The following is a 15,543-nucleotide window of genomic DNA, read 5'->3' as shown; positions in this document are numbered from 1 at the left end:
GTATATAGACACCACTCTTCGAGCTAGCTTCCTCCTCAGCGACCGTTAGAACCATAGGGAAAATCCAGTTCCTATGTATTCCATCATTATGAGCAAGCCTATGTCTACATAGCGTATAATTCTCACATCGACTAAGTTTGGTGATGGTGGTGGTATACGAAAGGGGTTAGGCTGCGATTCACCCGTTCTCTGATTCACTCCTAGGTTTGAGTTATTTCCTGTGCTACTGCGTTAACCTTTGATTGACACGCACCAGCTAGATGTGCGCCACCAAGCACCTGGGCCGGAAGCACCAACTACCGACATGTCGTGGAACCCCGTACCTCAAGTCCTCAAGCACCTGCGTAGTCCTGAACGAGGGCACTACCAAGACCATCGAGTCATCGCAAGATGCCGCGAGCGACGATGATGATATGGTCATCATGTCGACCAGCAGCAGCAGCGCGCAGGCCACAACATCGGCGGATGTTGTCGGTGCTCTCGGTGGGACGTATGCCGCCGCCGTCAACGGTGTTCGGTGCTTCCTCTCCTCCGAGCACGAGTACGCCGACCTCGTGCAGTCGGTGTTAGCCGTCGCCGCCACCACCACCATCTGTACTACAGACAAGCTTACGGTCTGGTACAAGTGTACGTACTCAAAGAAGGACCTCCTCCTGCAGGAGGACTGCTTCGAGAAGTACCGCTACAAGCTAGTGAACGGTTACGTCGCCGCCACCACCAACGGCGCAGTGATATTCGACGTCCTGACGGAGAGCGCCGCGTTCCGGGCTCCCGGATCACCCACCTTGCCGCTACAAGTTTTCGCTTCCGCCCCACCATATGGAACATCAGCAGCAGCAGCAGCAGCAGCCGTGTGCCCTCTCCCTCGCCCGCTCCGAGCACCAAGCCAGCAGCCGAGCCCGCCAACTCCTGGCAGCCGGCCGAGGCTACGATCATCTTAGCGGACGGCAGTTCTGCGCGCCCGTTTACAATCGACGACGAAGAAGAAGAAGACGTCACTCCCGCCGCCCCCGCCGCTCCCGCCCCCATCATATGGAACATTAGCAGCAGCAGCAGCCGCGCGCCCTCTCCCTCGCCCTCTCCAAGCCCGAGGTAGCTCCCGCCACTCCCGGCGCTTCCGCCCGCGGACCACAGACCCCTGACCGCCGCCGCCGCCACCATTCCGTTCCGCTCCGCCGCTCATCTCCCGCGCCCACAAGGGTTGAGAAGCGCCGGTCGTCGTGCCCGCCGCGCTTCTCCGAAAGGCAGAAGGAACAGATTGCCCATCTGTTCTCAGGAAGCCGTAACGATCCAATCGTTATCGATTAGTGCAGGGGTTGCTCCTCCCCTTTTCTCTTCTTTTCTTTCCTTTTCTTATGTTTAATTTTAATTTTTAATTTTTAATATCTTTCTTTTGTTTCTTATTGTTTTGCTTGTTCCCTGCGGGTATAAAATCCATATACCCATATTGTTCCACTCTTTTTTCTGTTTTCGTGCTCGTTGTATTCTCGTTTAATGTAATATTCTGGTCGCTTGTCTTTGCTACCTGCTTTCCTGTATAGCCAGCTGCGCAATCGCTGGGAGCAGCGGGGCATCACTCACTACCCCTAGCTCGCATTGGCTGTATCAGGAGTTCAAGCTCCTACTTGACCGACTGTCTAGCAAAGAGGCAACCAGGCACAGCACAAGCCTTTCGATATAAATAGAAGCGCACGGTAAAGCTTCCAATTAAGTATTATACTAACTTATCTATGTCGCTAGCTATTGGGGATATAGGTATCGTAGCATTATGCTCCTTCTCCGGGCCGCCGTCATTTATCTCCGTGTCGACACCGCATATAGCGGGAGTAACATGGCGGGATCGAGCCACTGTCAATTCTGCTTCCCAACATCTCCCAAACTCTACGGCCGACTAAGGTTACCGTCGCTCTGGCACGCCGCATGTACATATTACGGAGCAACCGCAAGGGAACCCGAGTCATCTCTCTGCTGGCCCGGTATTGATGTGGCACGCCGTCGACAGGCCACTCCCGACTGGCAGCAACACACACACACACATATACACGTACCCTCCCCGCTACCCCGCATCCCCCCGCTACCACCCCCACTCGCCCCTCCGCCCCATACTCATACCCATCACAATCATCAGTGTTGCCTAGCACTCATGCGTTTGATAAACCGTCCCAGAGCTGCAAATCGTCAAGTACGAGTCATCTCCGTGGTTCCTCCACAAACACTTCCTTTCACAGCCTATCACCTCCTCCCTCTACATATACTTCTACACACTAGGACCGTCCTGTTACCCATCCCTTCCACTCCTTGTCCTCGTCCGTCCATTACCTCCATTGTTCTCCACCGATACTTCCCTTGACCACCTGGTGGTTCTGTTGGACAGCATTGGAGGACGGCGCGTACCGGCGGAAGGAATACCAGGGCCTGGTATCCAGCGAAGGACAACGAGAAAAATGTGCTATCCGCTGCGAGAAGCGAGTGGTATTTGTGGCGAAGACAGCCTTTCCTATCCGCAGAGAGAATAGTATCCGCGGCGAGGAAATGTGGTATCTGCGGCGAACCGGGCCTGCTAATACTGTAGGACATCCTAGGAGAAGCCGAAGTGCGTACCTGCTGTAGGAAGAACAGAGACTGTCAGAGAGCAAAGGACGGCGAAGAGTAATGATGCTCACTGGCTGCATCTGCCTTGTGATCCCACTCCAGACTCCAGAGTGTGGGTAGCGGGAACGAGGGGATGAAAAAGTGACCATTTTTGAGTTGAATCCAACACTCCAGGGCGCCACAATTGACAGGTTCAGCGAAGGGGATTAACGGCTGCTCGACTGCCGAACATCTGCTGCTTGAAAAGGTGACAGAACTTACAGCCCGGTATCTTCATTGCCCACAGCAAACAACAAGGCGGCAATAGCCGGTAGTAGTTGCCTATCATAGATCCCGCATTCATGGGGACCATGACCGAACCCATTGCCGCGCCCCTGATCCCACGGTGGTTGTTAGCCGGATGCGTTCTCATTGTGGAAGATGTCGGTTCGAACGCGTTGGCCGTTCCGCCTCGTTTAAAAAAATTGAAAGGTACTGCGCGATGTGTATGCTGTGTGCATTACGTAGTCCCTATAGTCGTTGGAGAGCTCAGAGCTGAGGCATGAATGGGGGCAACGATTAGCTACTTAACTGCACCCAGTGTAGTAGTCCATGATATTAATATTGCTTTCTGCGATCCAGGAGGTGTCGCCGGCGAGTCCGGTTCTCTCCCTGCGATCTGACAATAATAAGACGGCCAGCTCCGGGGTAGCTATGACAAAGAGCACCCGCTCCATGGGCCTGCACGGGCTTACGCGGCAGACCATCATCACCGGCAGTCATCATCACGCCTGTGTCTGAGTCGCTCGAAACCATGCTTTGTTAGTAGTCTGGTAATGGGGTATGTCTAATGCCGGAATACTTGATAGATTATCGTGAACTTCCGTATCCATGGTAGGACGTAACTTGTAACGTGGGATCCTTCAACACTGACCTCAAGGACAGTCCTAATATTCAACGGTAGCAGCAGCTCTGGCCAAAGACATGGGTGGTAACGGTGGGCTGTAGGAAATTAGGGTGTTAGCGGGCACCGTCCACGCCTGGAAGCTCACACAGTGCGATCAGTTCTGGTGCCTAAATTGTTCTCAATTCTCAACGATACCTATCAGAGAAGCAACAGCAATGTAACCCAGGCTGAGTTGCAACAAAAAAAACAAATCAAACCACATCCGCTGCACCCAGTACCAAATCGTACACTGGGACTCGGTGGCGGAAAGAACAATACAGCAGCCAAATTGAAAGAACAAACACGGCCGGACAGAACATCACCCCATCTAATCGCCCTATACCAACTGTAGCCTCTAGTTATTCCATCTGTACTCGGTTCGTGTTGCGTCCGCCGGTTCCACCAGACCGTCGGCCCCGTCGGCCATTACGTCCACGACTGGCGGCAGGTGGCACCGGGAGAGTGGGAGTTGGGGGAGTTGGGAGAGTGGGAGCCGGGAGAGCGAGAATTGGGGGGGCCGTCACTTCATCATCTTTATCCTGGGCCAACCAGCGGCGAAGAGCCTCTCCTCTAGCAATTGGGAGTCGCTGGAGAGATGCTGAGGTGAGAGGACGGCCATTGATGTTCGCAGGGAGACACCGGGTGGTGGGGCGGGTGGCACCACCTTGAGACTGACGTCGTGGATCAGGTCCGGTAGGGTTCGGAGCGGCGGCAGCGGCTGAAGCATGTTAGTTAGAAACTAGAGAGGTGTGTGATTAAGAGACTAGCCGTAGGACATAGGAGCAGCTGCGGGAGTGGATCCAGGGCGGCGGAGTATCGATACGCTTCCGGAGATGACTGAGAAAAATCAGTGTTAGTAATTCAATCGTCAAGTTAAACGCAATTTGAGGAACACTGATACCAGTAATGATTGTAGGATGAAGACGAACTCCTCTGGCGGGAACAGTCGAGCGAGGGTTTCCTTCGTTGTGGAATTTCGAGCCATGGGACGACGTTGATGCCGTTAGTCCGTCTTTTTCAGTTCCACCTATTGTATCAGTGAGTGAGTTAGGATTGAAGCAGTAATGGAGATTGGGATGGAACCTGTGAGATCACCCGGCTCGCTGATGATGCTGGCTTGGTTGGTCTCGGTAGCCACATGATGGGTAACCTTGCTGCCCGGAGGTGGGATGTCTTGCTGACCGACAACTACAGAGCCTTCGTGAACCTGAGATGAAGCAGGCAGGGTACCGGAAAGCTCAGAGACCACCGTCTTGTTACTATCTGAAGAAGCCATTGTTAGTGTTATTCTTTGCTGTGTTTATTGCTGTGTTGTTGGCTGTGTTGTTAGCTGTGTTGTTGGATGTGTTGATGGCTGTATTGATGGCTGTCTTGATGGCCGTGTTGATGGCTGTGTTGTGTGATGTGTTCGTAAATGGTTGAGAATGAAGACGGAGAGGTTTGCCTCGCTGCCGCTGCCGCCCGGTGAAAATACTTACCTAAGCAGACCTCAACATTCAATGCACCAGCAGAGACTGCATTCGGGGGGCAATGGTTCCATCCGGTGCTTAACACCTTCTCCGGATCTGAGCCATGTGTAAAGGGCCTTAGTCTTGGCGAGTACAAACCATGAGCTACGAGTGATATGTGCCTATCGCGGTACCATCCACGTGACCACTCACCCAGAAAGAATCAATCTTCCCTGTTTACCCATCGTCCATTCAAGCCTGGGGCTCTCTTGATCGCTGACTCTGCTGTACATCACTCTTCTTGGACAACGGCTGCCCTTGACCCGGAGCCTCTGTCGTTCTGGCTTTCCCACCCGTTCATCTGCCTTCCCCACCCTTCCTTCCACTCTCCGTCCTGCCAATGGTACAGTTTCTAAGGAATGTCCCCAGAAGGTTTTCAAGTTGCTCCTTCTTGGACAACATATCCACTCGGCTTCTACATCATCCTTCCAAGCGAGGAGGTACTACTCCAACACCGTTGTTCTCTTTCACATATCTCCATATGATGCTCGCTCACTCGTATCATTCATGTCCTCCTCTTCACAAGTTTCCGCAATCTCCAAGGAACCAAGGTGGCCCGACGTTGCCGCGAAAAAAGTGGACAGCCGATGCGCAAATCTACATCCTCTATTCACAACAGCTTCCCTGGGGTTAATCTCGACAGGAATAGCAGAAGAGGAGAAGATGTTCCCTCTTCGAAGCGGTTCCCGTTCGTTCATGGTACGTACCCCGGCCCTCCCCTTTCCCGCGATTCAGAACTTTGGCCGTCGATAGTTCTTGCGTCGTGAGCAGAAGCCGACGATCAGTGGGCATCCGTTTCGAAAGCCTTAGAATCACTATTTCCAATAATCATCTTTATCAGATGGGCGTGGAATCACGGACCCATGGAATCCCCACACCCCACACCCCACGCGCCACAGCGTCGTCAAAACAAGCTCCCGCTCTCCACGATTGGCTCGGTTCCATCTAGCGCCATCCGACACGCACGGACAACCCTGTACGCCAAGCCGGATAGTCGGCCCAGGGCGACTCTTAAAACCGACTGCAGTTCCTACATAACACGCAATCCCATCATCTCTATCGTTTCCAACAATGTCGTCGATACCAATATGCGACGATGAAAAGGTGCTCCTACCTAAGGCCAATCCTACCGCCGCTTTCTGCACTTGCTCCGGTTGCTCCGCTCGCTCCGCACGTCGCGCTCGGAAGCTGCAGCTACTGTACGCAATGAAGCAGGCGGTCCTTGTTACAGGCATTTGTGTGGTTGCGATGTATGTGCTGTGGGGATTCCACACGGGGCTGGTACAAATCTCGACGACCACACCCTCCGTAACCGCCGCTACGGGGAAGTTTAGATGGACTGATGTACACACTTCCGCTCGACCAGTGTGAGATGGAGCTTGGAGCTTGCTAACATAGCACACAGATCACACCCACGTCGGACCTCATCTGGCACCCATGCTTCGACGGCCTCGCCTGTGCGCGTCTCGATGTTCCACTCGACTACACCAACTCCTCGGACCCTCGCCGCGCCGCCATAGCACTCACCAAGGTTCCTGCGTCCGTTCCCGAGACCTCGGACGCCTGGTCCGGTCCTGTACTCCTCAACCCCGGCGGGCCCGGCGGAAGCGGCGTGGCATTTGTCACTCAGGCGGGGAAGATGCTACAGCGCATCGTTGGGAACACGCATTCAGTCATCGGATTTGATCCCCGTGGGGTGAACAACACTACCCCGGCCACAAGCTGCTTTCCTAGCGATGCCGCGAGGATGCAGTGGTATCTGCGGGCTGGAGGCTGGGTTATGGGAAGTGGAAATGGTCAGATAGTGGCAATCGAATATGCGAGGTCGATGTCGCTAGGGAGCGTCTGCGATAAAGGTGGGACGGGTGGAGACTTCGCCGGTACCCCGAATGTCGCTCGTGATATGTTATCCATCGTCGAAGCGTCGTGGAAATCCGTGGACAAGGACCCCTCCAAGCGGGGACTCCGCTACTGGGGATTCTCGTACGGTACCGTCCTCGGGCAGACATTCGCGAGCATGTTCCCTTCGCGCGTCGAACGAGTCGTGGTCGATGGCGTAGTCGACATTGACGATTACTACGCCGGTGGCTGGCGGACGAACCTCCAGGACGCGGACAAAGTCATTGCAAGTTTCTACAACTACTGCTCCCTCGCCAACGGCACCTGTGCACTCTCCGAACCGACTGCTGCGGGTGTCGAAGCACGAGTGACACGTCTACGAGAGAAGGTCCGTCAAGAACCAGCGCCAGTCTACGGCGACCACGCGCCGGATTGGGTCACGGAGTCTGACATCCTTACCGTCATCTTCTGGTCGCTGTACACTCCCCTCATACGCTTCCCCGTTGCGGCACACGCTCTCGCTTCTCTCGAGAATGGTGACGCCTCCAAAGTCGTGGAGATTATCCACCTCAACTTCGAGTGCAATTGTGTCTCCGATCCACTGCCGAATACCGGGACCGAGGCGGACTCCGCGATTCTATGCCAGGACGGCGGCGGGAACAACGCGACTCTCGACGAGTTCCGTGGGTATGTCAAGGAGCTACAGGGGCAGAGTGCGCTCATCGGAGGGAACTGGGCACGGATTCAGATGTCGTGTGTTGGCCGCAAGACCCCCGCCCAAGGCCTCGTGCCGTGGCGACGAGACGGCGAGAGTGGATGGGGCGGCCACACATGGGGCAAGAACACTTCCTACCCCTTGCTCTTCGCCAGCACCTCGCTAGACCCTGTCACGCCGCTGAGGAATGCGGAGGCTATGAGGAAGCGCTTCCCTGGCGCTGGACTGCTGATCCAGCACAGCGAGGGCCATTGCTCGATCAGCACGCCCAGTGCCTGTTCGGCGGCCGTGGTAGGGAAGTACTTTGAGACCGGCAAGGTGGAGGACGAGGTGGAATGTGAAGCTGATGCTCGTCCGTGGGATGCGATTTCGCACAGTGAGTTCCGGCAGGAGTCGATGTTTTTGGCTGAGAGCTGGGATCCCGTTGTGCCTGGGGGCTGGAAATGAGAGAGGATGAGAGGCTACTACTGTACGATGAGATGATATGCTTACGCCCCGACGATACCAATTGAAATGATGGCCTGTTTGATGATCATGGCACACGTGACTAGTGACGAACATAAATAGTACGCGTGGTAGACGTTGAAAAGCCGAAACTTCCGGGACTTGGCTGAGTCATATCGCCCGCGATCCACCCGAAAAGAATAAAGCGTCAGTGTACGCAACGATGTGTGTTCATTCGAAGTATAAGTGACAGGCTTCCTGCTCGAACGTTGTCCTCGTGCCAATTGAGGGGTGCGGAGGACGAGACGGCTTGGCGTCGTCAGTGAGCGCTGGAGAGTGGGGACCTTGTTGAGACCTGGTGGGACCTACATAATGTGTTATGGAGGTAGGTCCCGGATGAGACCCGATGCGGTCGGTAAACGTTAGATTGTTTCTGTCGTCACATGTTATCTTTGTTCTGTCTGACCTGTCCGTCACACGTCTTGCTTTCCGAGCTATCTTCGATAGATCATGGCAACATTTCTATACACATGTCGCTCCCACGTCCACTGCTCAACCCGATTTTCGTCAGGCGGACCTTCGCGGCATCCCTGCCCCCGTGCTCCACATCTCGCCTTTTCTCTGCCTGCCTCTCTTCTCGCTTCCTCAGCTCCCACTGCGACACCTCATTGGTCGCGACTTCCTCTGTGACATCCAGGATCCGCCTGCCCGCACCCGTTAGTTCTGTCACCAAAAGTTATCGAGCGAATCCTTCGCATAACCGAGTGATGCTCGATGCATAGCAGGTGCAGGGACGTGCCACACGCCAACCGAACACGTCGACCCTGGCGATCGCACCAACCCCTGACCAGGTATCTATCTACACTACAAAACGCGGCATCACCACGCCTCCCCCTCACTACCCTCGACACCTCAATCCCCCCAACGGCCATCACCGCAATGGACGAACCCACGCTCATCTCGGCCACGACGGTCTTCTCGCTGTTGCTGACGGTGCTCCTGCTCGTGGGGGCATACGGTCTCTCGCTCGCACTACTACCGTCGACCTCGACTACCAAAACCCGCGTCATCTACATCTGGCACATCTTCGACTCTTTGACGCACTTCGTGCTCGAGGGTAGTTTCCTATACTACTCGCTGACGACCTCCTCCACGGTGCGCTCCAGCGCCGTACCCACACTGTACGGCGACGCGGCCATCAGCTACGGCACGAAGTTCTCGACCGCTCCGCTGGGCAAGCTGTGGAATGAGTACGCGAAGGCGGACCGGCGGTGGGGTGAGGCGGACGTGGGCATCGTGTGCATCGAGCTGGTGACCGTGCTGCTTGCGGGCCCGGCGGCGCTGTGGGTCGCTGGCATGGTGAGGCGCGGGGAGGGGAGACGATGGTTCTGGATCGCGGTGTTGGCTACCGCCGAGATCTATGGTGGTTGGATGACTTTCGCGCCGGAGTGGATCGCCGGGAATCATAACCTCATGACGCATAATTGGATGTATAAGTGGGTTTTCCTCGTCCGTGGAGCGCTGTGGGAAGGGAGGGCTAATATCAAGGCGGCAGGTGGCTCTATCTGGCGTTCTTTAACGGGCTGTGGGTCGTTATTCCCGGCTGGCTGCTGTGCGAGGCGTACTGGAACATGGTGCCGGCGGTCGAGATGAGGCAGCAGCAGGAACTGGACGCGGGGAAGAAGAGGGTCTAGGTGGTGGGAGGAGATCGCGGGGACAGCGGATCGTGGGCGGCTTCCGGGGCCAGCCGTAGTATGTGATGTGCGATGTGGCGGCCTAGCCCTATCGTGGAATTGAAGTCGAACCTTGAACCTTAAACCCACGTCCGTTTGTGCAAATCTTACCGGTTAATTAGAGTATCCGTATTGTACATTCCTTCGACACCCCGTCAGGCGGATGGCGTCACGTGCCCTCGTGTCGAGCTACCACAGCCGATGCTACTCTACGTACACACAGCTGACTTCCTGCCTGCGCACCCCATGCTCCCTATCCATGCTCCCATCCATGCGCATAGGTGGAGTTCTCCCCTGTATTTCCGGCAAGTCACCGACTCATCTACTCCTACTCCTATTAGAGCAGAGCAAAGGGAGTCTATACATGAAGCACCGAACACAGCACCATAGGGGACTGCTCAGCTGCCCTGCCCTACCCTCGTAACTTCACTTCCCAGAACCCCAGAACCCCAGTGCTTATCCCCCTTCTTTCCTTCGTACATTCCCTCCTTTCTCATATGTACGCACCCCGAGTGGATCGGACCAAACAATAGTGGTTAACGATATTGATATCACGAATACCTACTTCTGAGGTACTGATCCACTTCTCCCCAATCCCCCCAATCCCAACTCCCATCCCTCTCCCCCTAAGTTTCCCCCACCACGAGAGATAAAATAAGCACATGAAAAGAAAAATACAGACAAGACAGACAATACATAATAGACGAACAAACAGGTAGACGAACATACAGGCAGACAGATAGACAGGATAGACAGACAATACAGGACGATCAGACGATCAAACAGACAGAGATACAGACAGACAGAGATACAGACAGACGAACATACAGGATTAACAGACAGACAGGATAGACGAAAATCCAGGACAGACAACACAGGATAGACAGACGGACGACAGGAAGCAAAGACATTCTGAACCCCAAAGAAAACCGAACCCAAACCCGGGCGTTAACAAATTGATCCCCGATGATATATAAACCCCATTTTAAGGAAACTAGTGAGAGTAGTGTACTCAGTTGAGTGTAGATAGTGTAGTGAGTGCAGTGAGTGTAGTGACAAGTGTAGTGACAAGTGTAGTGACAAGTGTAGTGATTGTAGTTATTTTAGTGAGTGTGTGTGACGATTTAGTCGAGTAGAAGGAAATCTGAAAGCAGGCGATGGAGTATCGCGAAAAAAAACACCAGGAGCCCAAAGTAAAGTAAAGACAAGGAGAGATGAGAAATGAAAAAGTCGATAATGAGAGAGAGTTTAGTGAGTGTGATTTGTTGAGATGGAGATGAGAAGAAATGTATGAGTCTTCGAAGTCGAAGTCGAAGAAGAAGAAGGAGTAGAAGGAGTAGAATAAGAAAGCCACCGAGCGAAAAACAAAAAAAAACAAAAAAACAAAAAGCATCGCATGTCGTAAAACGGGTATTCCAAGGTTGCAAAACGCGCGGCAGTCAAAGTCAAATCAAGTCTAAACCAGCACAGCAAGTAAGCAACGAAGCAAGCAACAGTCAGCCGCCCATTACCCCCTCCCTCCCTCGCTCCCTTCCACCTTCCATCTGGTCAACAGATTGTAGCAATAGTAGCAGTAGCAGCAGTAGCATCATCCAGATCCTCCTAGAACCCGTCCATGCCTATGTCGTCGTCCTCATCATAGACGACCTCGACAGTCGCGCCGAGGGCCTCCTTGCCCTCGCGGATCATAGCCTTAAGGCGCTCATTGAACCGACGCATGTCGTCGTCTATCTCGTCGTCGCCGAGCGATCCGCCCGAGCCCATCTTGCGATGCCGCTTTCCCGGGGACTGTGTCGAGCTGCTGCCCGGCGAGCGCGGCGTGGGCGGCTTGAGCCCGCGCTTCTTGCTCGCTACTAGCCGCGGCCGCCGTGAGCTGATCGAGGCGGAGCGCGTGCTGCGCGTTGATGATGTTGATGGCGACACCATGATCCACTGCGCGCTCATGCCCGTTTCTAGTGGCGCTGTGCTGCTGCTGTAGCTGCTGCTTGCGGCGGCAGTGGTGGTGTATTCGTGCTCGCGCTCGCGCTCAAAGTACGACTGTTGGTTCCCGACGCTCCCCGCCATGCTCGCCCCACTGTACCCGGACCCAGCCGTGGACGGAGGACTTGCCGGCCACTGCTGCTGGTGCTGCTGGTGCTGCTGGTGCGCCCACCCGCCCGCAAACGTCGCCGTTTCCCCGCGGTCAGCCTCATCATCCCCCATCCAATGCGCAGCCCCACGCTCGTGATCCCACGAGCCGAGCCACCGTCGCTCCTCTACCACCACCGGCGGCGCAGGCACCGGATTCGGCGCCGGCGCACTACCATAGAATGGGATGCGCGGCCGGAACATCTCCCAAGCGCCGCGCAACACGCCGCCGAGCGTCCCGCCCACCACGTCTATGATCCTCCGTTTCCCGCCGGCGCCGCGGCGCTCGTCGCAATCCTGCTCCTGCTCCCGCCAGTCGCCCCCCCGCTCTGACGCCGAGTCGACGTCTGCCCGCCCGCGCTTCCTCGACCCCCCTAACCCCCCGCTCGACGCAACCAGTGAGCTGCGGTAGTCCCGGTCGCTGTAGATGCTGTGCGCCATCAGCCCGTCGTCGGTGTCGGATGCGTCGGGGGTTAGTGGCGCCGAGTAGCGAGGCTGTGATCGCCGGTAGGTCGACGCGCCCTGCCGCGACTTCTTGTGTGTGGGTGCCGCATAGCTGTAGATGTGGCTGTCGCCGTATGGCGATTCTGACCGCGACGGCGCTATGTGCCGTGGGTAGCTGGGCAGTGTCGGCAGCGACGGCGCGAAGGCCATACCGGCCACGCAGTCGGCTGTGGGGTGCGAAGGGGGGGCTGTTGCTACTGCTGCTGCTGCTGTTGCTGTTGCTGTTGTTATTGTTGTTATTGTTGTTGTTGATGTTGTTGATGTTTATGTTTGTCGGTGTAGGGTAAGCGAGGCTGAAACCGGTGATGTGACTGACGAAAGGGGAATAATGCGATGCGATACGACGACGATGCGAGAATGCTGAATTGAAAGTATGACGTTTTTGCGGCGACGAAAGGAAAAATGAGTGAGGGCGAATCGTGGGTTGAAGCCTAAGAAGAAGATGGCAGCTGTCGTGGTGGTGGTGCGTGGGTGGGGGGGTGGTGGGAGAGGATGGGTTGGGTTGGGTTGGATACGGTTTGGGCGTATGTTGGATGCTGCCGGCCGCCCTTCAGGATTTTCTCGGGTGCGGCGAGTGAGGGCTGGCGATGGGCGAAGAGTGAGAAAAGGGAGCGAAGAGCGAAGAGGGAAAAGCGGGTGGTGGTGGTGTTGTTTGGAGGAGCGACGAGCGATGCAACGAGGCTATGCTGAATGGAGACTCAAATGCGGATAAATAAACCAATCGGGAGTGATGCCACTTTGGGGGCAAAAGAAAGAAAGCCAATAGTTAGAGGCCAAAGCGCGACGCGCCAAGCAACAATAGCTACCAACACACGAAGAATAAATGCATGTAGCGAGACGATGGAAGTGGAGATCTTCCCCCAAGCTTGTCGCGTGGGAAGTTTTGCCCTGCTGAGCAGCGGGTTGTGCATATTTCGAGCAAACAGCTTTGCAGCATGCCGAGCGGGAGGAATGAGAGCTTGAGAAGCGAAGAGTCAGCCAACCAAAGTGTCGACACCCTTGGAAGAGTACCGTAGGGTAAGCATCGTCAACCGCCGACATTTCAGCCTCAGCCCAACAATACTATACTAGAGCGGCACCGCAACAGCACCGGATGCGGCAACGTCGCGCCACGTTGGCTGTGTGTGAGAATGGTATGTACGAGCACGCAGTTGATCGTACTCGCCGCCGGAACGAAAATCAGCACGTGTTTGTCTCTGCGTTGCTCTTTCCTTCTTTCTCTCGCTCGTATGAATCATATTCCGAAGTGACACGGTTGGGGCAGATAGCAACCGTAGTGTGGTGCTGGTGGGATGCATGCTGCCGGGTTGAAACGTCACCGACAGTGACCCCGGTTTGAGCTTGACGATGGAAATCGCGGGTGTGGTTGTGGTAGTGGTGGTGCGGGCGACACGCGTCGTGCGGGGGCAGGCGACGGTTGCAAGACGGAAAGGCGACGATAACGGGAGGAGGAAACAGCCGGCGAACGGAAGGCTGAAGAAGATGAAGAAAAAAAGAAGATGGAGTCAATGCTTCAATTGAGGGCGACACATTACGGTAACTGTGGATGAACGGGTACTTACCTTCTTGGTAAATGTCGACGGAGGCGAAGCCGAATGATCGGAGGATGCGACATCGTCACGACGCCACTTCCGGCGCAGGAAAACAATATGGAGCTCCTGCCTCAACAACGATGGCTCGAAATCGCAGGATTGAATTCAAGGCCATTCACCCCCAGCAGCAGCAGCCGCGCATGCGAGTGCGACTGCCGGTGGAAGCCGATTCCTGAAACTGCTACCTCTTCTGCGCACTTGCGGAACTGATTTCCATCAATGCAACGGTCGCATGACATTTCCGCCCCTACAACGCGACCTGATTGGTGGCTAGCCAGCACCGTCGGGGGTGGTCATCGATTGTTATTGCGGGGATCGCTTCGAAGCCGCATGAAGCAGTGCGAAGCCTAAGAAAAGGACCCACCGCTACGTCATGTTCACGTGACCGCCGCTGGAGGGGGGCGGCACTCCTTGAAATCCGTCGTCAAAACCAGCTGCTGCTGCTGCTTCTGCATTCCGTTGAAAAGCCCCCGATTCCTTCTTTCTTTTGCTCTCAGTCCTCCACCACCGATAAGTTCCCCATCTATTCCGCCACATCCACATCACAGTAAACAAGACCCGCTATCATCATGGCATTCTGTATGTTGCATCCTCCTCACTGCTTCCAATCACCTCTTTTCTCAGTCGTCATCGATTGCTGACCGTAACTGTCCTGCTCCGTAGCCAACCCGTTCGCCCGTGATGTCGAGGGCACTCGCAGGAACATCACGGCCTACAGGATCTTGTCTCTCGTGTCGTGGATCCTCCAGTTCGTCACGACCCTCTACTACATGAACCACGTCCCTACCGACGGACATACGGGACACCACAACCTCTTCGGTTACTACAACACTCCGTTCACGTTGAGCCATGTGTTCGTCGGCATCTACTGGATTGCACTGTGGCTGTTGCAGGTCGTCTACGTCTGGCACCTGTTCAGGAGCGACGAGACTGCCGTCAACTCTGCCGCCTCCGTCGGAAGCCACTTCATCACGTAAGTGATTTCTCTCCGTTCACCGCTCCATCGAACCTCGCATGCTGACTTGATCTAGCTACAACCTGCTCCAGTTCGTGTGGGTCATGCTCTGGACCCGCGGCCACACCATCCTCTCGGAGATCGTCCTGATCGTCAACTTCTTCCAGCTCGTCGCCGTCTACTTCCGCAACCCGACGGCTCCTCGCTTGATCCATCTCCCTGTTGCTGCCATGCCCTTGACCTTCTCGTTCTTCATGATCCTCTGGAACGGATCGGTCATGCTCCACTGCCACGGACTCGTCTGCCGCGTGTTGGCCAACGTTGCCGTCTGGGGAATTGCCGCGTTCGCTGGCTTCTTCCTGCTCGCTTTCAAGGACTACTACGTCGGCTTCGCCACTGCTTTCCTCGCCGCCGGCTTGGGTGTTGGGTGAGCACTAACTCTGTCTATTGTTTCCCCTTGCCTAGATGCATCGTGCTGATTTTGAACAGACAATTCTTCACCAAAGTCATCGCCCTCCAGTGGCCGTTCGCCTTCGCTGTCATGTCGATCGTCTTCCTTGCCAGTGTCGCCGTCGCTGTTCCCGGCATCATGGGCAACTCGGACAACAC

The 15,543-nt window shown here is 55.3% G+C and overlaps 6 protein-coding genes across 6 annotated transcripts; 4 read left to right on the top strand and 2 right to left on the bottom strand.

The window, feature by feature from the left end:
* Positions 1–260: 260 nt before the first annotated feature.
* Positions 261–1,308, top strand: BZA05DRAFT_443628 (uncharacterized protein; the record flags this gene model as incomplete). Its single annotated transcript, XM_051486855.1, has 2 exons — positions 261–797; positions 1,045–1,308. 2 exons carry the CDS (start codon positions 261–263, stop codon positions 1,306–1,308), a joined length of 801 nt encoding a protein of 266 aa, XP_051340613.1.
* Positions 1,309–6,072: 4,764 nt separating this feature from the next.
* Positions 6,073–8,026, top strand: BZA05DRAFT_371238 (TAP-like protein-domain-containing protein; the record flags this gene model as incomplete). The annotated part of the gene is made up of 2 exons (XM_051481670.1): positions 6,073–6,369; positions 6,431–8,026. The coding sequence occupies exons 1-2, from the start codon at positions 6,097–6,099 to the stop codon at positions 8,024–8,026; spliced, it is 1,869 nt and encodes a 622-aa protein (XP_051340612.1). The 5' UTR covers positions 6,073–6,096.
* Positions 8,027–8,962: 936 nt separating this feature from the next.
* Positions 8,963–9,717, top strand: BZA05DRAFT_443625 (Emopamil-binding protein; the record flags this gene model as incomplete). The annotated part of the gene is made up of 2 exons (XM_051486854.1): positions 8,963–9,519; positions 9,579–9,717. 2 exons carry the CDS (start codon positions 8,963–8,965, stop codon positions 9,715–9,717), a joined length of 696 nt encoding a protein of 231 aa, XP_051340611.1.
* Positions 9,718–10,626: 909 nt separating this feature from the next.
* BZA05DRAFT_257927 (uncharacterized protein) lies at positions 10,627–11,254 on the bottom strand. Its single transcript, XM_051480092.1, has one exon. It carries the CDS (start codon positions 11,147–11,149, stop codon positions 10,769–10,771), a length of 381 nt encoding a protein of 126 aa, XP_051340610.1. The 5' UTR covers positions 11,150–11,254; the 3' UTR covers positions 10,627–10,768.
* BZA05DRAFT_257963 (uncharacterized protein) lies at positions 11,254–12,807 on the bottom strand. Its single transcript, XM_051480093.1, has one exon. The coding sequence runs from the start codon at positions 12,535–12,537 to the stop codon at positions 11,359–11,361; it is 1,179 nt and encodes a 392-aa protein (XP_051340609.1). The 5' UTR covers positions 12,538–12,807; the 3' UTR covers positions 11,254–11,358.
* A 1,607-nt stretch (positions 12,808–14,414) lies between these two features.
* BZA05DRAFT_393238 (uncharacterized protein) lies at positions 14,415–15,543 on the top strand. Its single transcript, XM_051483196.1, has 3 exons — positions 14,415–14,558; positions 14,643–14,952; positions 15,011–15,543. The coding sequence occupies exons 1-3, from the start codon at positions 14,549–14,551 to the stop codon at positions 15,363–15,365; spliced, it is 675 nt and encodes a 224-aa protein (XP_051340608.1). The 5' UTR covers positions 14,415–14,548; the 3' UTR covers positions 15,366–15,543.

The sequence above is a fragment of the Tricharina praecox genome (genome assembly GCF_024521635.1).
Source record: "Tricharina praecox strain CBS 144465 chromosome Unknown BZA05scaffold_8, whole genome shotgun sequence".
Classification (NCBI taxonomy): Eukaryota; Fungi; Ascomycota; class Pezizomycetes; order Pezizales; family Pyronemataceae; genus Tricharina; species Tricharina praecox.
The sequence above is the reverse complement of the archived record's forward strand: the minus strand, read 5'-3'. Positions and strand labels throughout refer to the sequence as shown.

What these genes read in the sequence shown, in the direction of transcription:
- BZA05DRAFT_257927 (XM_051480092.1), bottom strand. Translation starts at nt 11,149, where the DNA reads ATGCTTTTTGTTTTTTTGTTTTTTTTTGTTTTTCGCTCGGTGGCTTTC.
- BZA05DRAFT_257963 (XM_051480093.1), bottom strand. Translation starts at nt 12,537, where the DNA reads ATGGCCTTCGCGCCGTCGCTGCCGACACTGCCCAGCTACCCACGGCAC.
- BZA05DRAFT_393238 (XM_051483196.1), top strand. An exon ending in GTCGGAAGCCACTTCATCAC is followed by an intron (nt 14,953 to 15,010) that starts GTAAGTGATTTC and finishes GACTTGATCTAG; the next exon opens with CTACAACCTGCTCCAGTTCG.